At 42.5% G+C, this 19,154-nt stretch overlaps 1 protein-coding gene across 2 annotated transcripts in view; it reads left to right on the forward strand.

Annotated features, from left to right (window-relative positions):
- sned1 (sushi, nidogen and EGF-like domains 1) overlaps positions 1-19,154 on the forward strand; it is a 167,787-nt gene that overhangs the window by 135,487 nt on the left and 13,146 nt on the right. For both annotated transcript variants that reach the window (XM_043701804.2, XM_043701803.2), the window contains 6 exons: positions 3,727-3,910; positions 6,865-6,977; positions 10,573-10,851; positions 15,231-15,396; positions 16,597-16,679; positions 17,771-17,869. In XM_043701804.2, coding sequence (XP_043557739.2) covers positions 3,727-3,910; positions 6,865-6,977; positions 10,573-10,851; positions 15,231-15,396; positions 16,597-16,679; positions 17,771-17,869 — 924 coding nt within the window. The remainder of the gene's footprint in view (positions 1-3,726; positions 3,911-6,864; positions 6,978-10,572; positions 10,852-15,230; positions 15,397-16,596; positions 16,680-17,770; positions 17,870-19,154) is intronic.

A 19,154-nucleotide genomic window follows, 5' to 3' on the forward strand; every position in this document is an offset into this window, starting at 1 on the left:
GCCTCATGTTTAATGGCAAATATTTGTCTGAAATTAATTTTCTCCGCTATCTTAATGCATAACAGAATACACAAAATGCAGCCGTACCATCCATGGGACACACCCTGTGTGTCTGTTCTTTGGCAATTTCTCAAAATGTAATGCTGTGCATTATAGAGAGAGCCAATGAATATCACTGTGACGGTCCTGGCTTCCCGCATCATTAACGTTGTTGAGTGTGTGTTCACGAGAGACAATATTTGAAGGATCTGTTTTCATGCCAAAGGAGCAGCCACGTATAAAATCAGCAAAAGCAATCAGAGCAACAGCTTGTATTTATCATAATGCCTTTAATAGAGCAAAACGAATTAACGCATTTTACAGAATAGTCCATAAACAAAATTAGACATCGAGTCTCACAGAAGATGTTAAGGTAACGGTTCAAGAGGTGGATAGTGAGTTAGATTTTAAGGAACCTCCTAAACAGGGAAAGAAGAGGTTCATGGAGGGACTTCCAGAGTTTAGGACCTTGGTAGCTGATCCCAGTGCCACCATTGCTGGAGCAATTCAAGTCCTGTGTTGCTGCAGTGGAGGATTATGGGATACGAAGGGGGGGGTTGAGGCCACAGACAGATTAGCAAACAAAGATGGGAATTTTAAAATCGAGGCATTGCTGAACCGGGAACCGGTGAATGTTGGTGAACACAGAGGTGAGAAGTTCGCTGGACATCGTGCAAATCATGACATGGAAACAAAGTTTTTGATGACCTCAAGTTTTCGGAACATTGGAAGCTGGCCAGAAGCATCTTGTAAATAGTTCAATCTAATGGTAACGAGCATGAAGTTTTCAGCCAAAGATGAACTGAAGCAAAGTTGGACATTTTACGAAGATAGAAATAAGTAGTTTTAGTGATGGTCTGAATTTATGAAATCAACTCATCTTGGGATCTCATAATAACATCAACATTGACGACCAAGTGCTTCAGACAGTTTTTGGGAGAATCAATGGTTATGAAGTGGAATTTCTGGCCATGGAATTGATAACAATTGGCTTCTGTCTAACCAATGTTTAATTGGAGAAAATTACTGCTTTTATGATATCAGATGTCATTGAACGTCGACACTGCACAAACAGTAGAGGGATATCGTCATGAGATACAGCTCTGCAGGATCAGTGTATCAATGGAAACAGATGCTGTTTTTGAATTGCGCCACCAAGGACAGCAAGTAGATGAGACATATGAGGAGACCAAGGATTGACTCTTGGGGGTTCACAAGAGGTAATTGAGGGAGAGCAGGAAGAGAAGCCATTATGTTACTCCTCACTGGGCAGTTCACTGGAAATTAAGCCCTACTTTTCCCAGAGTGTCACCAAAGTTGCAGATTTTATCAAAGTCCACAAATTTCCTTTGACTTACCTGTTTGTTTAGACCTAGGCAAGCATAATGCACAGACCAGGTTTCTGTATTTAACCAGAATTACTATTTTTTACAAACAACTAGGTTCTAGCTACAGTTAAACAATTATGAACTATTCACAAATAATTTTACTAGCTAAAGCTCTAATTCCATTATAACTGCCCCTACACACACTTACAGACAGACACAGGCAGACAAAAGATCACTGGTGTTGTGGGTTGAGGGGAAAACAGGGGAAGCAGTTCAATGCCCTTTTTCCACCAGCTCATGGAGATAATCATTTTGCTTTTCAGGACTAGCTGTCCTTCAACCTCTCTTCTCCTAGTTCATTTCACCTCACTTCCTGACAGGAAGCATAAGCAATTGCCGAACAAATTACAAAGTTTCTGACTGTAAAAATTACAGTTTATAGCAACTGGTGAGAAAAAGTAACTGGCTTACTTCAGATGTCTCTGCTGTAGAAAATGCCCCCTGCTGGAGGTCCAAAGGCTTCTGTCAATATCATTCACACCCACAAGCTGTCCAGCTACCCAAGATCCAAATACACAGTGGTTGGCAGGGTGATGGCTTCTATCATAGACAACTGGTTACCATTCCACAAACCAATCAGCTACTTTTTACCAGCTGAATCTCACTTTGAACACTTGCCCTGATGCCAACTTGACTGCTACCAACCTCCTCCTCTGGTTGAAGAAAGCAATAATTTAAACACCGCTTATGGTATTTGTGTAACGTGCTATAAAAATGGGCAGCGATGCCTTGGTTTTTGAAACAATATTTTTACCGTTTCAGTCCGCAATTAAAAATACATTAAAGTAAAAAAATGAGATTTAGAATTACGAGTGAATAGCTATGAATGCTTCCAGGGGAGTGTCATTCTGCCCGCCTGGATAATGGTAGGGAAATATTGCAGGATGGTGTCATGTGGTTGCAGATAGGTCGAGAAGGACATGGAGGGATTGTTATCATTTATCAACATTTCACTGGATGTAATCTTCACCTTTGATTCGAGTCAGTTTGGGACTCTGGCAAGGGTGGAAATCATAATTTGATGAATTCAAAACTGGTGTGCTGGAAAAGAGAGGCACATATTTTGGAGGCCACAACATATCTAACGACTTGGGAGAGGAAGGGGAGGTTGGAGATTAAACATTCACAAGGATAATGGGATCAAGTGTTAGTATTTGGAGGAGAGGGTAAGATCTGAAGGCAGAGGGCATAGTACCTGAGGAAAGTGAGTGATAACAATAACACCAACAATATCAGCCAGCCCAGGACCCAGGAGGGAAAGGTGAGTGGTCAGCAGTGAAGTGGGATTATATTCAATGGAACAAGAGGTGGGTCTCATGAATAATTTGAGCTCAGGGTGTTGGCAGGATAACTAGAAAACAATACAGGTTTAGATGGATGTTCAGATTAAATGGAATCTTCTTGGGATTCTTTGACAAGCCCCTAAGCAGAAGGATACAATTAGGGATCCTGTGAGATCTGATCTTCCAAATAATTTAATTAATTCACTCAAATGCTAATGGTAAGAACTATAGAGTTACTTTGTGCTCGTTTAGCAGTTTTTTTCATATCTTCTATTCAGGAGAAAATTCTGCTAAAGATTTAAACTTGTATGCATGGATCTGGCTACTTTATACTTTCACATTTGATGAAAGTGTTGGGCGTCTCAATTAAAGAGATGATGTGTAATTACTTATTGCCGCTATTATATAGTGAGCCAGTGTTGAAGAAGTAGGGCAAACTGAAATTTTAAGCACCAACTCTTGTTTCCTGCCCCGTCCTGATTCTTTCCTTGCAGTCTAGGATTTTTCCTCAGAGATCACTTTGGATGCTAGGTTGCCACATTAAGCAGTAGCCTATCTTTCTGTTTTAAGTGCTGATTGGCACTCTACATTTCTGCATCTTTTTCTGATTTTGTCTTAAAAGGACTTATTCTTATCATCCATGCTCTGTCATTTTTGATAAGTTAGATCTCCAGTCAGGTATGCTTAGTTCATAATTGATATGGTTTAAGATGTAATTTTTCAGTTGTAAGAATTCAAGTTTAACGTAGTGAGCTAGGGGTTGGGTGGGTTGTGAGCACCTTATCCAAAACTGATCTAAACTACCATTCTCACAAGTTTGCAGTTGATTCCACTTGGTGCCATGTTAGTTTCAGAGTTAATAGCTGGAAAGGAAAGTTTGTAAAAGCCATGGATAATCTATCTGTAGTCCTTTGGTAAATGTGATCAAATTCTGTTAAACTATTACTGGGCTTTCCGCTTGCCATTAAAGAGATAACCATCCCAGTCTGAATGATGATTTCTCTTCTTCTGTCTAGAACCTGGTCCAATTGGAAACCTGTCTGTAGTGAATGTCACTACATCCAGCATATCCGTCACCTGGTCTTTACATAATCCAAAGCAGTCGCTTGTCAGCGCTATCCGGCTCTCTCTGAAGTCCCCCGACTCAGCTGAAGAAACAACTGTTTTGCTGGGGTCTAACCTCACGCACTACACCTTTCGGTAAACAATGTCTCCCTATACCATTAGCTCCCCACCTCATCCTGCTAACCTGGGGCAGGAGGCCCTTCTGTTTGACAAAATATTCCCATGTGATGTATTTCAGCAAATTAGTAGGTAGTTACTGCTTAATGAGGACTCCCCTTTCTCCATTAGTCTATCTGGATGAGGCTTGGGATACTACAATTGGCTCCAGTGTCCCAGATTAGTTGGAGTTGACAATGTTTGCAAAAGGAGTATTGGTGATTTGGCATGGAATGGGTGGGTTGGTGTGAATTCCTGATTAATGCCCAGTCAGCTTCCCTGTGCATATTGGGTTGGATTCTCCAGGCCTTCTCGAAATGAACTGTTGAGGATTGGCAGCAGGCACAGATGTAATGGGCCAAATGGCCTCCATCTGCACTGTAACAATTAGAATACAAGATGTAGGATCAAAAGTAGCCACTCAACGCATCGAGTATGCTCTGCCATTCAGTGAGATCAAGGCTGATTTGATAATCCTGAACTTTCCAGCCTCTTCCACATGACCTTTGATACTCTTCCTTATTAAAATCTGTGTCTCAGTCTTGAAAATACTTAACGACCCAATCTCTACAGCCCTGTGCAGTAAAGGATTCCTCAAATTTATTAACATCTGAGAGAGAAAAAAAATTATCTGTTTTAAATGGATTTAGTTTCTCCCTGAAGAGGAAATAACTTCGTCCCATCTACCCTGCCATGCTTCCTCAGTATCATAGGGTCCTTAGTTATTTGGTTCAAAGGACCCACGGCTCAGGTTGTAATCCTGAAATTATTGGAGATTATGCTAAACCTAATATACTTCTTAACAGTTCAATATCTTTCATTGGAATCTCTGTTCTAGTCCCAAGAATGTCATTGGTGCCATCATGGACTTTGAAAACTGGTTCCCTTTCATTTTCCTGTCCTGTCCTTAACTCTGGCACTGGGCAGCTAACACATTCTTTGGGACTCTCACACACAGCTGCAAAGAACTATATCTATTCCACTAATTATACTGTCTCCTACCAATACTATACTTCTATTCCCCCCCCGCTTCCAACCCCCACCACTCCCCGTAAGATGGTGGCATGGTCAGTTTGCTCATCATCCTGCAGTATCCACTCTCATCTCCACAGCTTACTCAAACCCTTTAACTGTCAGGCAATTGCAGAGCCTGAGGCTTCTCAAAGGTAACTCCTTGATTACCCATATCTACCGCACGTACAGTTACCTGAGGATGGGACTGCCCACTAGAACGAAGTGTCCAGGTAGCTTTCCCCTTCCCTTATCTGGCTCAATGCATCAAGCTCCAGTTCTTCAACTCATATCCAAATTTCATAGTGCTACCAGTACTTGCTATACATGTGCACTTGTGATGCCAAAGCATACAAGGCTATTGGCCCAGGACTGTAAAATAGGATTGGAATAGTTAGGAGGTTGCTTTTAACCACTGGAGACTCCATGGTCAAATGGCCTTTTTCCGGGCTGTAGATCTCCGATTCTATGAAATTTGTTCTCACTGGATCTTCTTGCTATCCAGCAGCCCCCACATGCGGCAGCAGCAACGCATCATCTACCTGCCACCTCTATCATACTTTTATTAAATTTATTAATGAATCGCTCCAGCATCCTTGCTCTTTACCCTTTATTGTAATTTCTTTATGTAAGTACCCAATCTTTATACCTCACAAAATATTTTTTAAGAAAAAGAGACAGATTGGAGACCTAGAAACAAAGTAAAGATCTTACTTTTTCTTTAAAGACTGGAAATACTCGCTAATCCGACTCACTAATCAATTGCTTTGTTTACTCAAAATCAACCAAATACCCCTGTCCTTTCAGCTCTTAATCCCTTAAGACATTCAACTCCAAAACCCAATTGTAGGTTGCACTCTCAAGTGCAAAGTCATTCTAAGTTGCTACTTATATGTGCTCCCAACCAAAAGGGTATATCTGAGGCACTTAATGAGAGTTCAGTTTCATTGCATCTCTAATTAATCTGTTTCTCTTATTGCACCCCTTAGAAAAGAAAACATTTCTAACTCTGCACATGCACACACCCAGTGCCAGGTTGAATTAAGCTGAATTTATAGGCACCCAATACCAGTAGCTTCACCTTCCTTGTTGCTTGATCTTTGTGTCACTTTATTAATCAATTAAAGGCCTTTTCTAGCTGGCAGTGACATTTTGATCGTGATTGGTGACCTCTACCCTAAATGGAATGTCTGCCAAGTGAACATGGGGTTCGAGGGAATGGAGTGGTCCTCTTAATTAGTTGCTATGTGTCTCAGATCGAACTCCCTAGTGGGAATGGCTGCCAGTGTGACCATGCTTCACCCTTGCCCTCAGCCAACAATGATATTTCTATCATTCTCTACCTCTTGACCACCACCACCCCCAACTCCTGTGTCTTTCTAACCCCTATGGCCCCAGCTGCACTCACCTTGTTTCCAAGATTATACCCTCTCAGCCATATGTAGCCACTGCCTCCCAATGGAGCTTCTGAGACTAAAAAGCTAACAGAGCACTAATTGGGATTAGTGGACATAAAAGGTACCTGACAGCTCCCTCACAAAGTCACTGTCTGGGTTGCCCCCTACTTCCTGGGTGCCATCAAGCCACCACCTCACCCTTACTTCACATCAACACCAACCCCAAGTCCACGCCTACCACCACTTTCCCATAAAATCCATCCTATCACATGAGGCTGTCTTGTAAGATTGATATGAACACAATTGACCAATGCATTCTGGGGTCAAGAGTGCAAACGGGTCAGTGAATATGGTGGGCATTGTACTCTGACTGACCACTGTACCAGTACACCTCCATATCCCAAAAGTAGTCAGGACTGTTGAGGGTTTTGTGGTGGATGGGGTTTGGCAGGGCATGGTACATGGGGATGTTTGATAGCCTTTAAAGTAATGGATCACTTATTTTTCCTTCTTGTTCACCCACAGGGACCTTTCTCCAGGAGAATTCTATACAGTGGAGGCCATGCCACAGATGAGTCTCGACACACAGGAAAGCTTTTTGGAGGGTCTCGCAGCTCCACCCCTGCCTGTGTGGACACGTAGGTTCTGATCAGCTCGGAAGCATTCCTTAGGGGATCACACCTCATTGCACCTGAAAGGATTGAAACATTGTGCTTGACTGCGGGTTAGATAGGCAATCATTCATCGGGTAGCTGCATCCGAAAGCACCGTTGCGCCTTGGATTAAACGGACTGATACTCATTGCGTGTCAGCCCATTGTAATGCTTTGTAAAGCTTTCATAACCCCTCATGGGAGAACATCAAAATTAAGATCAGAGGTAGGCCAGCCAGCCTCTCAAAGCTGCTCCACCATTCAGTAAGATCCTGCAAGCATCTACAGCTTTAGTGTTTGCTTTTCATTTTTAGGAATTTGTATCACCTACTTAGTTTTTAAAAATCCTTTCAGGGGATGTGAATGTTGTTGCCATGTTCTTGCGTATCCATGTAATGATGTAATTACATGTAAGGACAGGCTGGAGGGATTTCCTTTGATTTCTGCATCAGGAAATCCGACGTCTAGAGCACAGTCCCTTTTGGTGGAGAGAGATGTGAGACCACCCAGACATGAAATTTGTAAATGTTGAAGTTCTGAGGGCCTTGGTGGGGGGGGGGGGGGTCCCATACTAGAAGCAATACGTTAACATGCCAGTATGGCGAGCTATTAGGAAGGCCAATATCACATTGGCCTTTACTGCATAAAAGTAAAGAATCTCAACAGTGTGGCAGCAGGCCATTTGGCCCATCAAGTCCATATCAACTCTTCAAAGAGCATCCCACCAAGACCCACCTCATCCCTGCAACCCTGCATTTCCCATGGCTCATCCACCTGGCCTGCATATCCCTGGATATCATGGGAAATTAAGCACAGCCAATCCACCTAATCTGCACATCTTTGAACGGGACCATCCGGAGGAAACCCACGCAGACACAGGGAGAATGTGCAAACTCCACATACAAATCGCCTGAGGGTACAATAAAACTGGGTCCTTAGTGTTGTGAGGCAGCTGTGCTAACCACTAAGTCACCGTGCTGCCCTTGTTAAAATTGTGTAAGGCTTTGGGGAAACCACACCAGGAATACAGTGCGCACTTTTGGTCTCCATATTAAAGGAGGCATAATGTTGTCTCCGAAGTAATAGAGCAAAGATTGACTAGATTGATCACTGCGATAAGAAGGTTGTCTTTTTGATGAGAGGCTGACTAAATTGGGTCTATAATACACCAGAGTTTAGAAGAATGGGAGGTCATTTCATTGGGTGGACACTACAGGTTCTTCTGGCTGGGTGGTGTAGAACCCAAGTCTCCGGATAAAAACTGACCATTTAAGACTGAGATATAAAGGATTATGCATCTTTGAAACTACCTAACATAGATGGTTGTGCATGCTTTTTGCTCAATGCATTTAAGGCTGGGATAGACAGATTTTTTGTTTTGACTCTAGAGATATGAAAAGTGGAGTTCTTGGTAGTTCATCCATTATTGCATTGAATGGTGGAGCAAGTCTGATAGCTCCTGTGGTCTCTTCCTGCATCCATTTCTTATCCCATAAGGATAGGGTAGGTGTTGATGGGATGCTCTTTGGAGGGTTGATATGGACTCGATGGGCCAAATAACTGCTTCCACACTATTGAGATTCTATGGTTATTTACTCTTGTGCAATAAAGGCCAATGTGAAATTGGGCTTTCTAGTAGCTTGCCATACCTGCATGTTAATGTTCTGTTTGTAGTATGGGGACCCCCAAGACCCTCAGAACTTCAATACTTACAAATGTCTTTATTGTTCTCTTTCTCTGTCTTCCATCCTAGCTCTTACTTTGTTACTTGGTCTCTCTCTGTATTTGCCTCCATCTCTCATTCACTATTTCTCTGCTTATTTGTCTGTCTCTCACTCTTCCTCCCACCCTCAATTTATTAGCTCTAACCTTTCTGTGACATACATAGAGAAAAGTCTATGGACTAAATTGTGTGGTTTTTTTGGATAGGTCTGAATTGCATCAAGTGTTTTGGTGGGTTTGGCACCATGAGTTGGTGGTTTCTTGTTGGGTTGTACCAAATGCTACTCAGTAATTACCAACCACGCCCCATCTCACCACACAATGTTCCTGGAATAACTCACTCTCAGCTGATATCTGCCAAAAGACCAGCATTTCTTCCATCTGCATCTTCTTTAATGAGTGAATGAGTGAGTGCTATGACTATGAGTGAAGAGCCTGGAAATGCAGCCTGGTCCAGTCCGTGAGCTGGGTGTGTGTGCCTAAACGCACAGTGTCCTTGCTGCAGCATTACAACGAGAGTTACCAGTTGCAACCCAAGCTGCAACATTGCACAGCAGAAGTGACCTGTAAGTGAATTGAAGATGTGCCTCTTAGAGGTTAGCACATATCAGTTGCCAATGTCCAAGGACATAGGGTGGCCAGTGCCCATTGGGCATGCCCCTAGATGCTGGTGCCCAGTGAAAACAACATGGCAGTCATTCAGAGCAGGAAGCGAGCTGAATCCACCGGGTGCTTACTTCGCTTTCCTTGTTGAGTTTTTCCGACATGAACCTTGTTTGGTAAAATGGGAGGCTGAATATTAATGTGATGAGCTTGGCTATCAACAAAACAATCATCATCGTTAATTAGCAACTGTCTGCTGCCAAGTGGGAATCTCATCATGCCGTTTGTGAAAAGCATAAAAGGTAGAGCAAGTTGCTCTCAACATCAAGATAGGTATCATTGTATTTGTCGCCGATTCTGATCCACATCTTGGCCCATGTTCCTCAAACCCTTATAAAGTTGTCAAGTTGGTGGAAATTGGACAAAGAACACAAGGGATAAAGGTCTGTAATAGGATGGAAGACAGGAGAGAAAAGAGTTTGCAGGGTCGGTGGCGAAAGTGAGGGAATCAAATGAATTTTGACGTCTTCTGCGTTCAGCAATTCCTGCCCATCTTATTCTGTTTTGCACATTGCATCTTGTTTTCTCATTGTTTGCTTTCAAATGGTAGTTGTTTCCAATTCACGCTTCCTGTGGACACATCTGTTGTCTCATTACGTGTGCTGTTTACTAAATGATAAAGTTGTCATAGTTTGATTGGACTACGTGACTATTCTCCCATTAGAGATAAAGACAATTAGTGGTGGTTTAATCTGAGGGTCACCATGCCTGAAGTAAGAAGAGTGGTTGAGAAGGGGAGTCCTCCATGTAAGAATTGAGCCCATGCTGTTGGCATTACTCTGCATCGCAAACTGACCTTCATCTCTCATAGCTTCTGTCTTTGGCTCAGCCCCATCAAATTTTCTGCCATTTAACCTGTCTCACCCACAACCCTGGCACAGACCTTCTCTCATGTTTACCTTTCCATCTTCCCCCACTTAAACAGCTTAAAACAGACTAAACATTCCCATTCTGATGAAGATGAAAGGTTGTGACGTGAGACGTTAACTCTGTTTCTCTCTCCACAGATGCTTCCAAGATGTAAACTCAAGTGCCTGATGATAGTCCTATTATGTCTAGCAATGGAACCTGATTTTCTGGTTCTCAGTGACTGGAATGTAGCTCCCCATGGGCCCACTGTGATTACTGCAAAGTGAAAAAGGACATCTCCAGGAATAAAGTAACTAACAGAAGCTCACTGTGTCTTTCTGTCACAGGGCCACTGCCTCCTCAGAACCTTGTGCTGGCTGGTGTTACAACAACAACAGCAAGGCTACGCTGGAATAGCCCGCTGACTGGCCCAAGTAACGGTTACATTCTCAATAGCACAACCCCTTGTGAAATGAAAAGCCGCTACATTCCCAATGGAAAGTTAACGGCCTACACACTCCGCGACCTGGAGACTGGACAGAGGTACAAACTGGCACTAATGGCAGTGCAAGACACCAAGAGGGGAAGGCTGTTAAGTGACCCTGCCTATCTGAATGTCAGCACATGTAAGTAAAAGAAGCCAGAATTTGGAAGCATTCAGTGATTAAACGGAGGTCGTGCATGGAGGAAATTGACTAGGGAGGGATCTTCGAGAGAATGTAGATAGTGGAGACAGTTGTAGGTCATGGTAACTGGTGGAGTTTCAATTCAACTAGTAAATTGGGAATTGAAATTTAATTTCTGTATTGTTTACCAAACTACCGTTAATTGTTGTAAAAACCCATTGGATTCTTTGGTGACTTTTAAGGGAGGAAATCTGTCAACCTTACCCAATCTGACCTAAATGTGACTGCAGTACCATAGCAATGTGGTTGACACTCTGAAACACCCAAATGAGCTACTCAGATCAAGGAGCAATTACAAACAGGCATTGTATGCTGGCTTTGCTGGTTACACTGACATACCATGAAAGAACCATTTTTCTGGACGAACACTTTGTTAAAGTTTGTTTTAAGGTATGCACAGTACCCTAACTTATCTGATTTTCAAATCAAGCTTGATAGAAAGCATGGTCCAGGTTTCTGTACTGAACAAGAAGTATTATTCATTATAAGTGTTTGTACGATAGCTACAGATACAGAGATATAACATATTGGTATATACCACTACTAGCTAAAACTCTAATCCCCTTATAAACTCCCATTACACGAACTCCCATACAGACACACACACACAGACAAACAAATTGAGAAATTACATTATTGGTCGAGGTTGAAAAAACTAGAAAGTCGGTTCAGTGGTTTTTGCGTCCTGATTCCAATGTTGAGATGATCATCCTTTGATTTGGAAGGCAAGTTGCAACTGTCAAGTTGCCTTCCTCTGGAAGCTTCCACTTGTTTGTAAGAAGCACAGAGTAACTAATTCACTTGGTGAATGTTTCGAACTTACCAATCCAAAGATCACAGCTCGCAGTAACTGGTGAAAGATAGGTAACTGGTTTTCTGCAAATTTCAACATTTTTGTTACTGCTTCTGGGGAGCTGTACTCTGTGTGCATGTCTTTCTCTCTCTGCCTCTGTAACATGGGCTCTGTTCCAACCCGCTCAGTTCCCTGAGAATCACTTGCAAACAACTCGGCTCCTGATCATTTATACATTGCAGGAATCCACAGTCACAAACGGAGTTCACAATTGGTGTCAAATTCCTTGCTGTGATATTGTGCAACCTTCCTGGTAAATCTCATTTTTTTAAAATATCACTGTTGTTGGGTCAAAATGCTGGAATTCTTACCCTAATGACATTGTGTGTCATGCTACAGAGCATGAACTGCAATGTTCAAAAGATAGCTCATCATATCCTTCTTAAGGGCAACTAAGACCAGACAATAAATGCTGGCAAATGAGTGAATTTTAACTTATTTTCAATTGCAGTCTATAGTTGTTAAATACACAGTCTTTTTATAAGGGATAGTGGACATAAATAAGAAGGGCAAAGATCAGATGTGCATACCGACTGGGAAAAGACAGACGTCAGGAGAAGATACAGGTAATTGATTGGACATGGGAACAAGATAACAAGCTAATATGGGAGAGAGAATAGTATAACAAGGACACAGCCTGGGGATCGAAAACGCTGCAGAGGGCATGCAATCGAGAAGGGAGTGGCGGGGGTGATGAAGAGAAGTGTAGACAGAGAATGATAAGAGAGAAAATACATCAGGAAGGGAGATTGAAGAGAAGACACAGATTGAGAGTAGCAGGCAGAAGGGAAGTAGTGAGAAGGCACAAGGATTGAAAATGGGAATCCTGTGTTGGAACGGATTTGAGAGCAGGATAGAGAGGGAAGATCGGAAAAGTGGGTGAGTTATAGAGAAGATGTATCAGAGGATAAAAAGTGGAAACAAGATGATGTTAACTGCCATTTTGGGGAATATTACTATCTGTACAGGTTCTGATAAGAACTGGTAAAGATGCTGCATGCAGATTAATCTTTCACCAAGTCTTAAGAATCTTTCTTGTCTTGTCAAAAAGTAGCTGGAGATGCTTTGTCGCTTGATAGCTTAATCACCTTCAACAGTCAACAACAGCATTGTGCATTTATATTGCACCTTTAAGTGACTGTGTCCTGATGAATGCAAAACAAAAAGCTTCACAACATGTGTTTTTTTTCTGCTGTTATCAGGTTCTGTATGCTCAAGTGACTTTAAGTTAAAGAAATGATCCAGCGTGTTTTTCACATGAAATGGGTACAGGTAGTTTGTAGTTTTGGCCTAGGATGGGAGCTGGATCTTCAAGGTTGAACAGTACAAGGTCACAGCAAATCAGGTTCAGTGTGACTGGGTGGTGAGGAATGAGATGACACCAGTGCTAACGGAGCAGGGATTGTAGTGCAGGCTGAAGACTCAGCCCTTGTTCATCCTGATGGTGAACTGGAGGAAATTATGAATACGAGTTCAAGTTGAGTTGACTACTCTATGGCAATGACCTAGCGGAGTTCTATTCAGATCCATCTCAAAACAGCCATTGTATTTCCAGCAATGATTTATACTTTTCATCTTACACCGATCCTCTGGGGTTCACTGAAGTCCCATCAACAGGCTGGATCACATCCTGCCCTTAAAGTGATGTTTGTCATAGCTTGATGAACTGGATTGTTTGCCTTTTGGTTTCCTTATGTTTAATTATACTTTATTTTGTGTTTTACATTAATTCTGCCAATGTTGTTCAATTTTACCATTTCTCTATCAAGGCGGTGTCTCCCTACTTTACTTTCTGGTTGTATACATCATCTTGCTGTCTGGAAAACCACCTTGCATTTCATTCGCACCTTTCCCAACCTTCAGAAGACCCAGAGCACTTGATCGCCAATGAGATTTTGTTTTGAAGTGCAGTCATAGAGACATACCGTGCGGAAACAAACCGTTCAGTCCAACTTGTCCATGTCGACCAGACAACCCAATCTGGCCTAGTCCCCTTTGCCAGCATTTGGCCCATATCCCTCTGAACCCTTCCTATTCATATACCCATCCAGATGCCTTTTTAATGTTGTAAATGTACCCACTTACTCCACTTCCTCTAGCAGCTTGTTCAATACGTGCACCACCCTCTGCATGAAAAAGTTACCCCTCAGGTCTTTTATAAATCTTGCCCCTCTCACCTTAAACCTATGCCCTCTAGTTCTAGACTCCCTTACCCAAGAAAAAAGACCTTGACTATTCACCTTATCAATGCCCCCTCATGATTTTATAAAACTTTATAAGGTCACCTGGGTGACCAGGTAAGCATTGTTCTAGAAGTGGCCTTATTAATGTCCTGTACAACCACAACATGACATCCCAACCCCTGCACTTGATGTTCTGACTAATAAAGGCATGCGTGCCAAATGCTTTTTTCATGGGTTCTGGCTGCCTGAGACTCCAATTTCAAGGAACCAGCACCCCTAGGTCACTTTGTTTGGTGACACTGTAGGACAAAGAGTATTTGTACAGGAATTTCAGAAGGATACCTACCCACCCGTTATCCTACTAACCAAGTGTACAGCTCCATAGACGGAGAGTGGCTTGGACATGGCAGAAGAACCCTGACTTTAGCATTTATACCTGTCCAAAGAGAGCAAATGTCAGGTAAGAGTACAGCCATAGAGGTGGCATCTTTGAACATTTTAATGGTTGTATCCAGATCCCTCCCTGGTCTTAGACTTGCTGGTCTCTATCACCTCCTTCAGTGCTACAAGCCTCCAAGGCTCCGTATTCCTCCAAATCTAGCTTCATAAGCATCCACTGACTTTGTTAATCCCATCATTGCCGTCACCTACCTAGCCCTCAGTTCATCATTAACCCCTCCATTCCTTTCTCCTTTACAAGATGCTGCTTAAAGAGCACCTGCTTCACCGAGCCCTTGGTCATCCATCCGACTATCTCCACCTTTGGTTTGGTGTCAATTATTGTCTTCTGATGCTTCTGTGAAATGCATTGGGTTGCTTTGTTAAGTCAAAGGCGCTATGTAACTGCTATTTGGTTCATTAAGCCAAAAAGGTCACTGAAGGAGCATGTGTACAATAGTAGTTATGCACAGTCAGTACACTGGATGTACGTTGGAGATCTGAGTTACTGGAGGCTTTTCATCTTATCTTTAAACACAGAGTCAAAAGAGTACCAAATCTCAAAGGAAACAACAATTTTAAGTCATTCTGTTGTTTCCATTGGGATTTGGTATTCTTGTGATTGTATGTCCTGATGAATGAAAAAAACAAAAAGCTTCGCAACATGTCTTTTTTTTCAGCTGTATTCAGTTCTGTGTGACCAAGTGACTATATAATGTTTCAGATCATTCACAGTGACCAAGGGCTTTACAGCCTTGGAAGTGATGATGTGGTGAGGTTTTCAATTCCACCTGTAAGGACCAATGTGAGCCAATAACGCTAGGCTGTATTGTATCTTTTCTTAGTGAGAATTCAAAGTAACACAAGGCAAGGGGAAACGCAAGGATATTCGAAGGAGAAGACAGATCCTGAGGAGTGTGGCATGTACAATAATAAGCTGCATGTCACACTACAACCTGATGAGGCGGAAACTGGCAATGGAAGCTACGAGGACAATTCCCAAATCATAAAGTAGGTGGAACGCTTCACTTCCTTTAAAAAAATATTTCTTTTAAATCCCTTGCTTCCAATGAAACTCCAATCTCAGACCTTCCTTCAGTGTTGCCAAGTTGGAAAATGACCTTCTTAAATGCAGGAACGCTACACTAAGATCCACAAAACAGATGAAGCAAAAAAGGGCTGAGGGAAGTGAAGGCCATTCTAGCTGAGACATTCAAAAGGGGATTAGGCTGTTACCTAAAAAGAAAAATATTCAGATTCTTCAGAGAAGATTGGTCAATGGCATTAAATGGTTGATTCACTCACTTGAGCATAACTCAAGTCATATTGTGACCTATAGAAATGGCTGGGAGCAAGGTAGCGTTACTGTAGTCCCAGGGGGGCCATTGGGCTGTTCTCTCATTAGAGACAGAGAGAGAGAACAACTGGTTGTGAGTTTAACCTGAGGGTCTCTATGCCTCAGGCATGAGGAGAGATTGAAAAGGCAAGACCTTCATGGTACCCTCAGCTGGTGTGGGATTTGCACCCCCGGCGCATCACTCTGTGTTGCAAACCAGCCATCACACCAACTAAGCTAACTGGTTCATGGCAAACCAAAAGGTCAGGACTGACTTGTTCAGTGATGCTGTATCACTCCATGTAAACTCTAGCGACTTTAGAGAGCTATATAGTATGCCAAACTCTTGTACAACAGCCAGAACTCAACAGCAGCAAGTCTGAAAGTAGTTAATCTTACTTATCAACACTGATGCGGGATCCTTCCTGCTGCTGCTCAACCCTGTGTGCAATCAGAAATATGTTAATAAAGCAATAAACCTGTAGCATTAATAAACATTTAAGTATTAAGACAACATTAGCATAAAGTCAGATACACTTCAATTGACATCAGATCTGTCTACTCTCTATACATCTGACAGATACTCAGTGCCTGGGTTATAACTCTCTCACCAGTATGACACCTGGCACAGCTTGTGCAGCAAGTGTATATGCGCACCATGAAGCTCACCTCAGATTTCAAAGACTAAATGTAGCAACCCACAGAAAAGGGCTGCATGCAATTGAACTTTGCAATGTTTCTCTCTGACTAAACTCATGTTGTACCTGACCTGGAGCTGCTTGGTTATTTCATCTTGTCAGTGCTGCTGACAATCCTGTTTGAATTTGAAATTTTGACAGACAAACAAAGTAAATTGGTTTGGATTTGATTTTCAGGTACTCTGAGATGCTGGATGGGAGAGGGAGGATCAGTGCCACCTTTTCGAATCTGCAGCATAATCCCATAACTCTGCTAACACGTAGGTACCATAACTCAGTCGGCTTGCATGGTTGATGTTAATTTTTCAGAGCACTTGATCCTTAACAGTACAACAGCAATTTACATTTATACAGTACATTTAGCATGAAGAAGCATCCATCATCTGTTACAGAGGTATAATTTAAAAAATAATGCTGGGCTAAACAGAGGGATACATTAGAATACAATGACCATGATCTTGGTCAAAGGGGTTTAGCACTGTACTACGTTAGACTCTGTTCTTTAATCTTTGGGACTTTGATTCAATTCTTGCTCAGTTGTTCTATTATGCAAATACCTTATTGATCTTTTACCAATTGATCCTCAAAGAGAAATATTATTTGCCTCGGAATTCCGTCAACATGGCATAACATGAGTGGCGGGGTGGCACAATGGTTAGCACTGCTGTCTCCCAGCACTCCCAGCCTGGGTTTGATTCCACCTTCTGGTAACTGTCTGTGTGGAATTTGCACATTCTCTCCACGTTCATCCCTCTGGGTGCTGTGGGTATGTGGATCAACCATGGGAAATGCAGGATTACGGGAGTGGGATTGGATGGGATGCTCTTTGGAGGGTCAGCCTGGACTCGATGGGCTGAATGGCCTGCTTCCACACTGTAAGGATTCTATGATTCTTCATGGAAGTCTCAAGCAAAAACATATCCATACCAGTTCATTTTTTTTAGAAAGTTATGTGGCTCAGCATGGCAGCTTTATTGACAAGCACATTAGCATGATCAAATAAAAAGAGGCTGCAGGTGTTGCAAGTGTCTTTTAATTTTATCATGATGCAGGTTGTCACAACAATCCTGACTTCATTCAGCAGCACTGCTTTGTGCCATCTTCAATCTTGTGGCTCAGATATTGAATGATTCGAAAATTGAAACTCACTCAATTAAATATGAAGGGACTAGCTGCTCAGTGCATTGAGTTGTCCTTCATTCGATCAATGCCCTGTTGGAAAGTGAAAACTGCTTGTGGCAAACCAGAATTGCTTACAGCCAAGTGCCTGTGTTTTAACGCAGTGCTGTATTGTTTGATGTGTCATCCTGATCTAAATGATGGCTGTGCACATCTTTGATTTCTTGGCTAGGCCCAGAGCCACCAATCAAACTGGAAAACTTGGAGGAATCGACAAATCGTATCAGTCTGGCCTTAGAGATCCAAGAATCTGAGACCAACACTGAACCAGGTAAAATTCCTATCAAGAGTTTGTGGGCACCTTTTATATGGGGTTGGTTTTCAGTGAGAGTTATTCTAAGAAAGGATAATTAAACTAAGGGTCGAAGTAGCCATTTAGTAACATTGAGTTAAAGCTGGCCAGTTAGAACCGAGGTACAAAAGGCATAGGTTGCAAGTAGAATTAACGATCTCTGCTCCTGCCAGTGCCTGGGACCTCAAATACCACTGGGTGAGGAAGAGAAGCATCCAATTAGGGTTCCTGAGGACTTGCAGCTGGTGTTTTCCATTCCAAGAATTCCCAGGTCTCCTATGATCCTGAAGCACCACCTTAACCAGAACTGGGCTGGAGAATCTCTAGAATAGTTTCAACAAGTCATAAATGTCAAAGAAGTTCTTTCGGAGTAACAATTAGACTCTTAATTCCAGATTTTTTATTTGTTGAAATCGAATTCCACCATCTGCCATGGCAGGATGCAAACCTGGATCCCAGAACATTACAAGGGTCTCTGGATTAGTAATCTAGCGATAATACCACTAGACCGTTGCCTCTCCAGTGCCGAGCAATAACCATCTCCAAGAGAGAATCTAATGATAGACCCCTGACATTCAATGATGTTACATCACTGAAGGCTGCATCATGCTTTGGGTTACCATTAACAAGAAACTGAACTGAACAGATCATATAAACACAGTGGCTACAAGAGCAGGTCAGAGGCGAGGAATAATGTAACAAGTAGCTCACCTCCTAACTCCACAAAGCCTGTCTAACATCAACAAGGCACAAGTCAGGAGTGTGAGGAAATACTCCCCACCTGCCTGGCTGTGTTCAGCTCCAGCAATCTCGAGAAGCTTAACACAAAGTGGCCACCTTTACTGATACCACACCCACATTCACTCCCTCCTCCACCAATGCTCAGAAGCAGCAGTGTGTACTATCTACAAGGATGCACTGCAGAAATTAATCAAGGCTCCTTTGATAGCACATCCAAACCCACAACTATTTCCATCTAGAAGGACAAGAGCAGCAGATACATAAGAACACCACCTTCTGCAAACTCCCCTCCAAGCCACTCATCATCCTGACTTGGAAATATTTCTCCATTCCTTCACTGTCACTGGGTCAATAGCCTGGAACTCTCCACCTGGTGGCATTGTAAGTCTACCCACAGCGCATGGACAGCAGCTCACCACCACCTTCTCAAGTGCACAGGGAACGGGCAATAAATGCTGGCCAGCCAGCGGCATCCACATCCCATGAATGAAGAATACAGAAAGGTCTGAAGGTATTGCATGAT

Source organism: Chiloscyllium plagiosum, unplaced genomic scaffold, assembly GCF_037043375.1.
Source record: "Chiloscyllium plagiosum isolate Xiang-an unplaced genomic scaffold, Cpla_swu_hap1 HiC_scaffold_13, whole genome shotgun sequence".
Lineage (NCBI taxonomy): Eukaryota > Metazoa > Chordata > Chondrichthyes > Orectolobiformes > Hemiscylliidae > Chiloscyllium > Chiloscyllium plagiosum.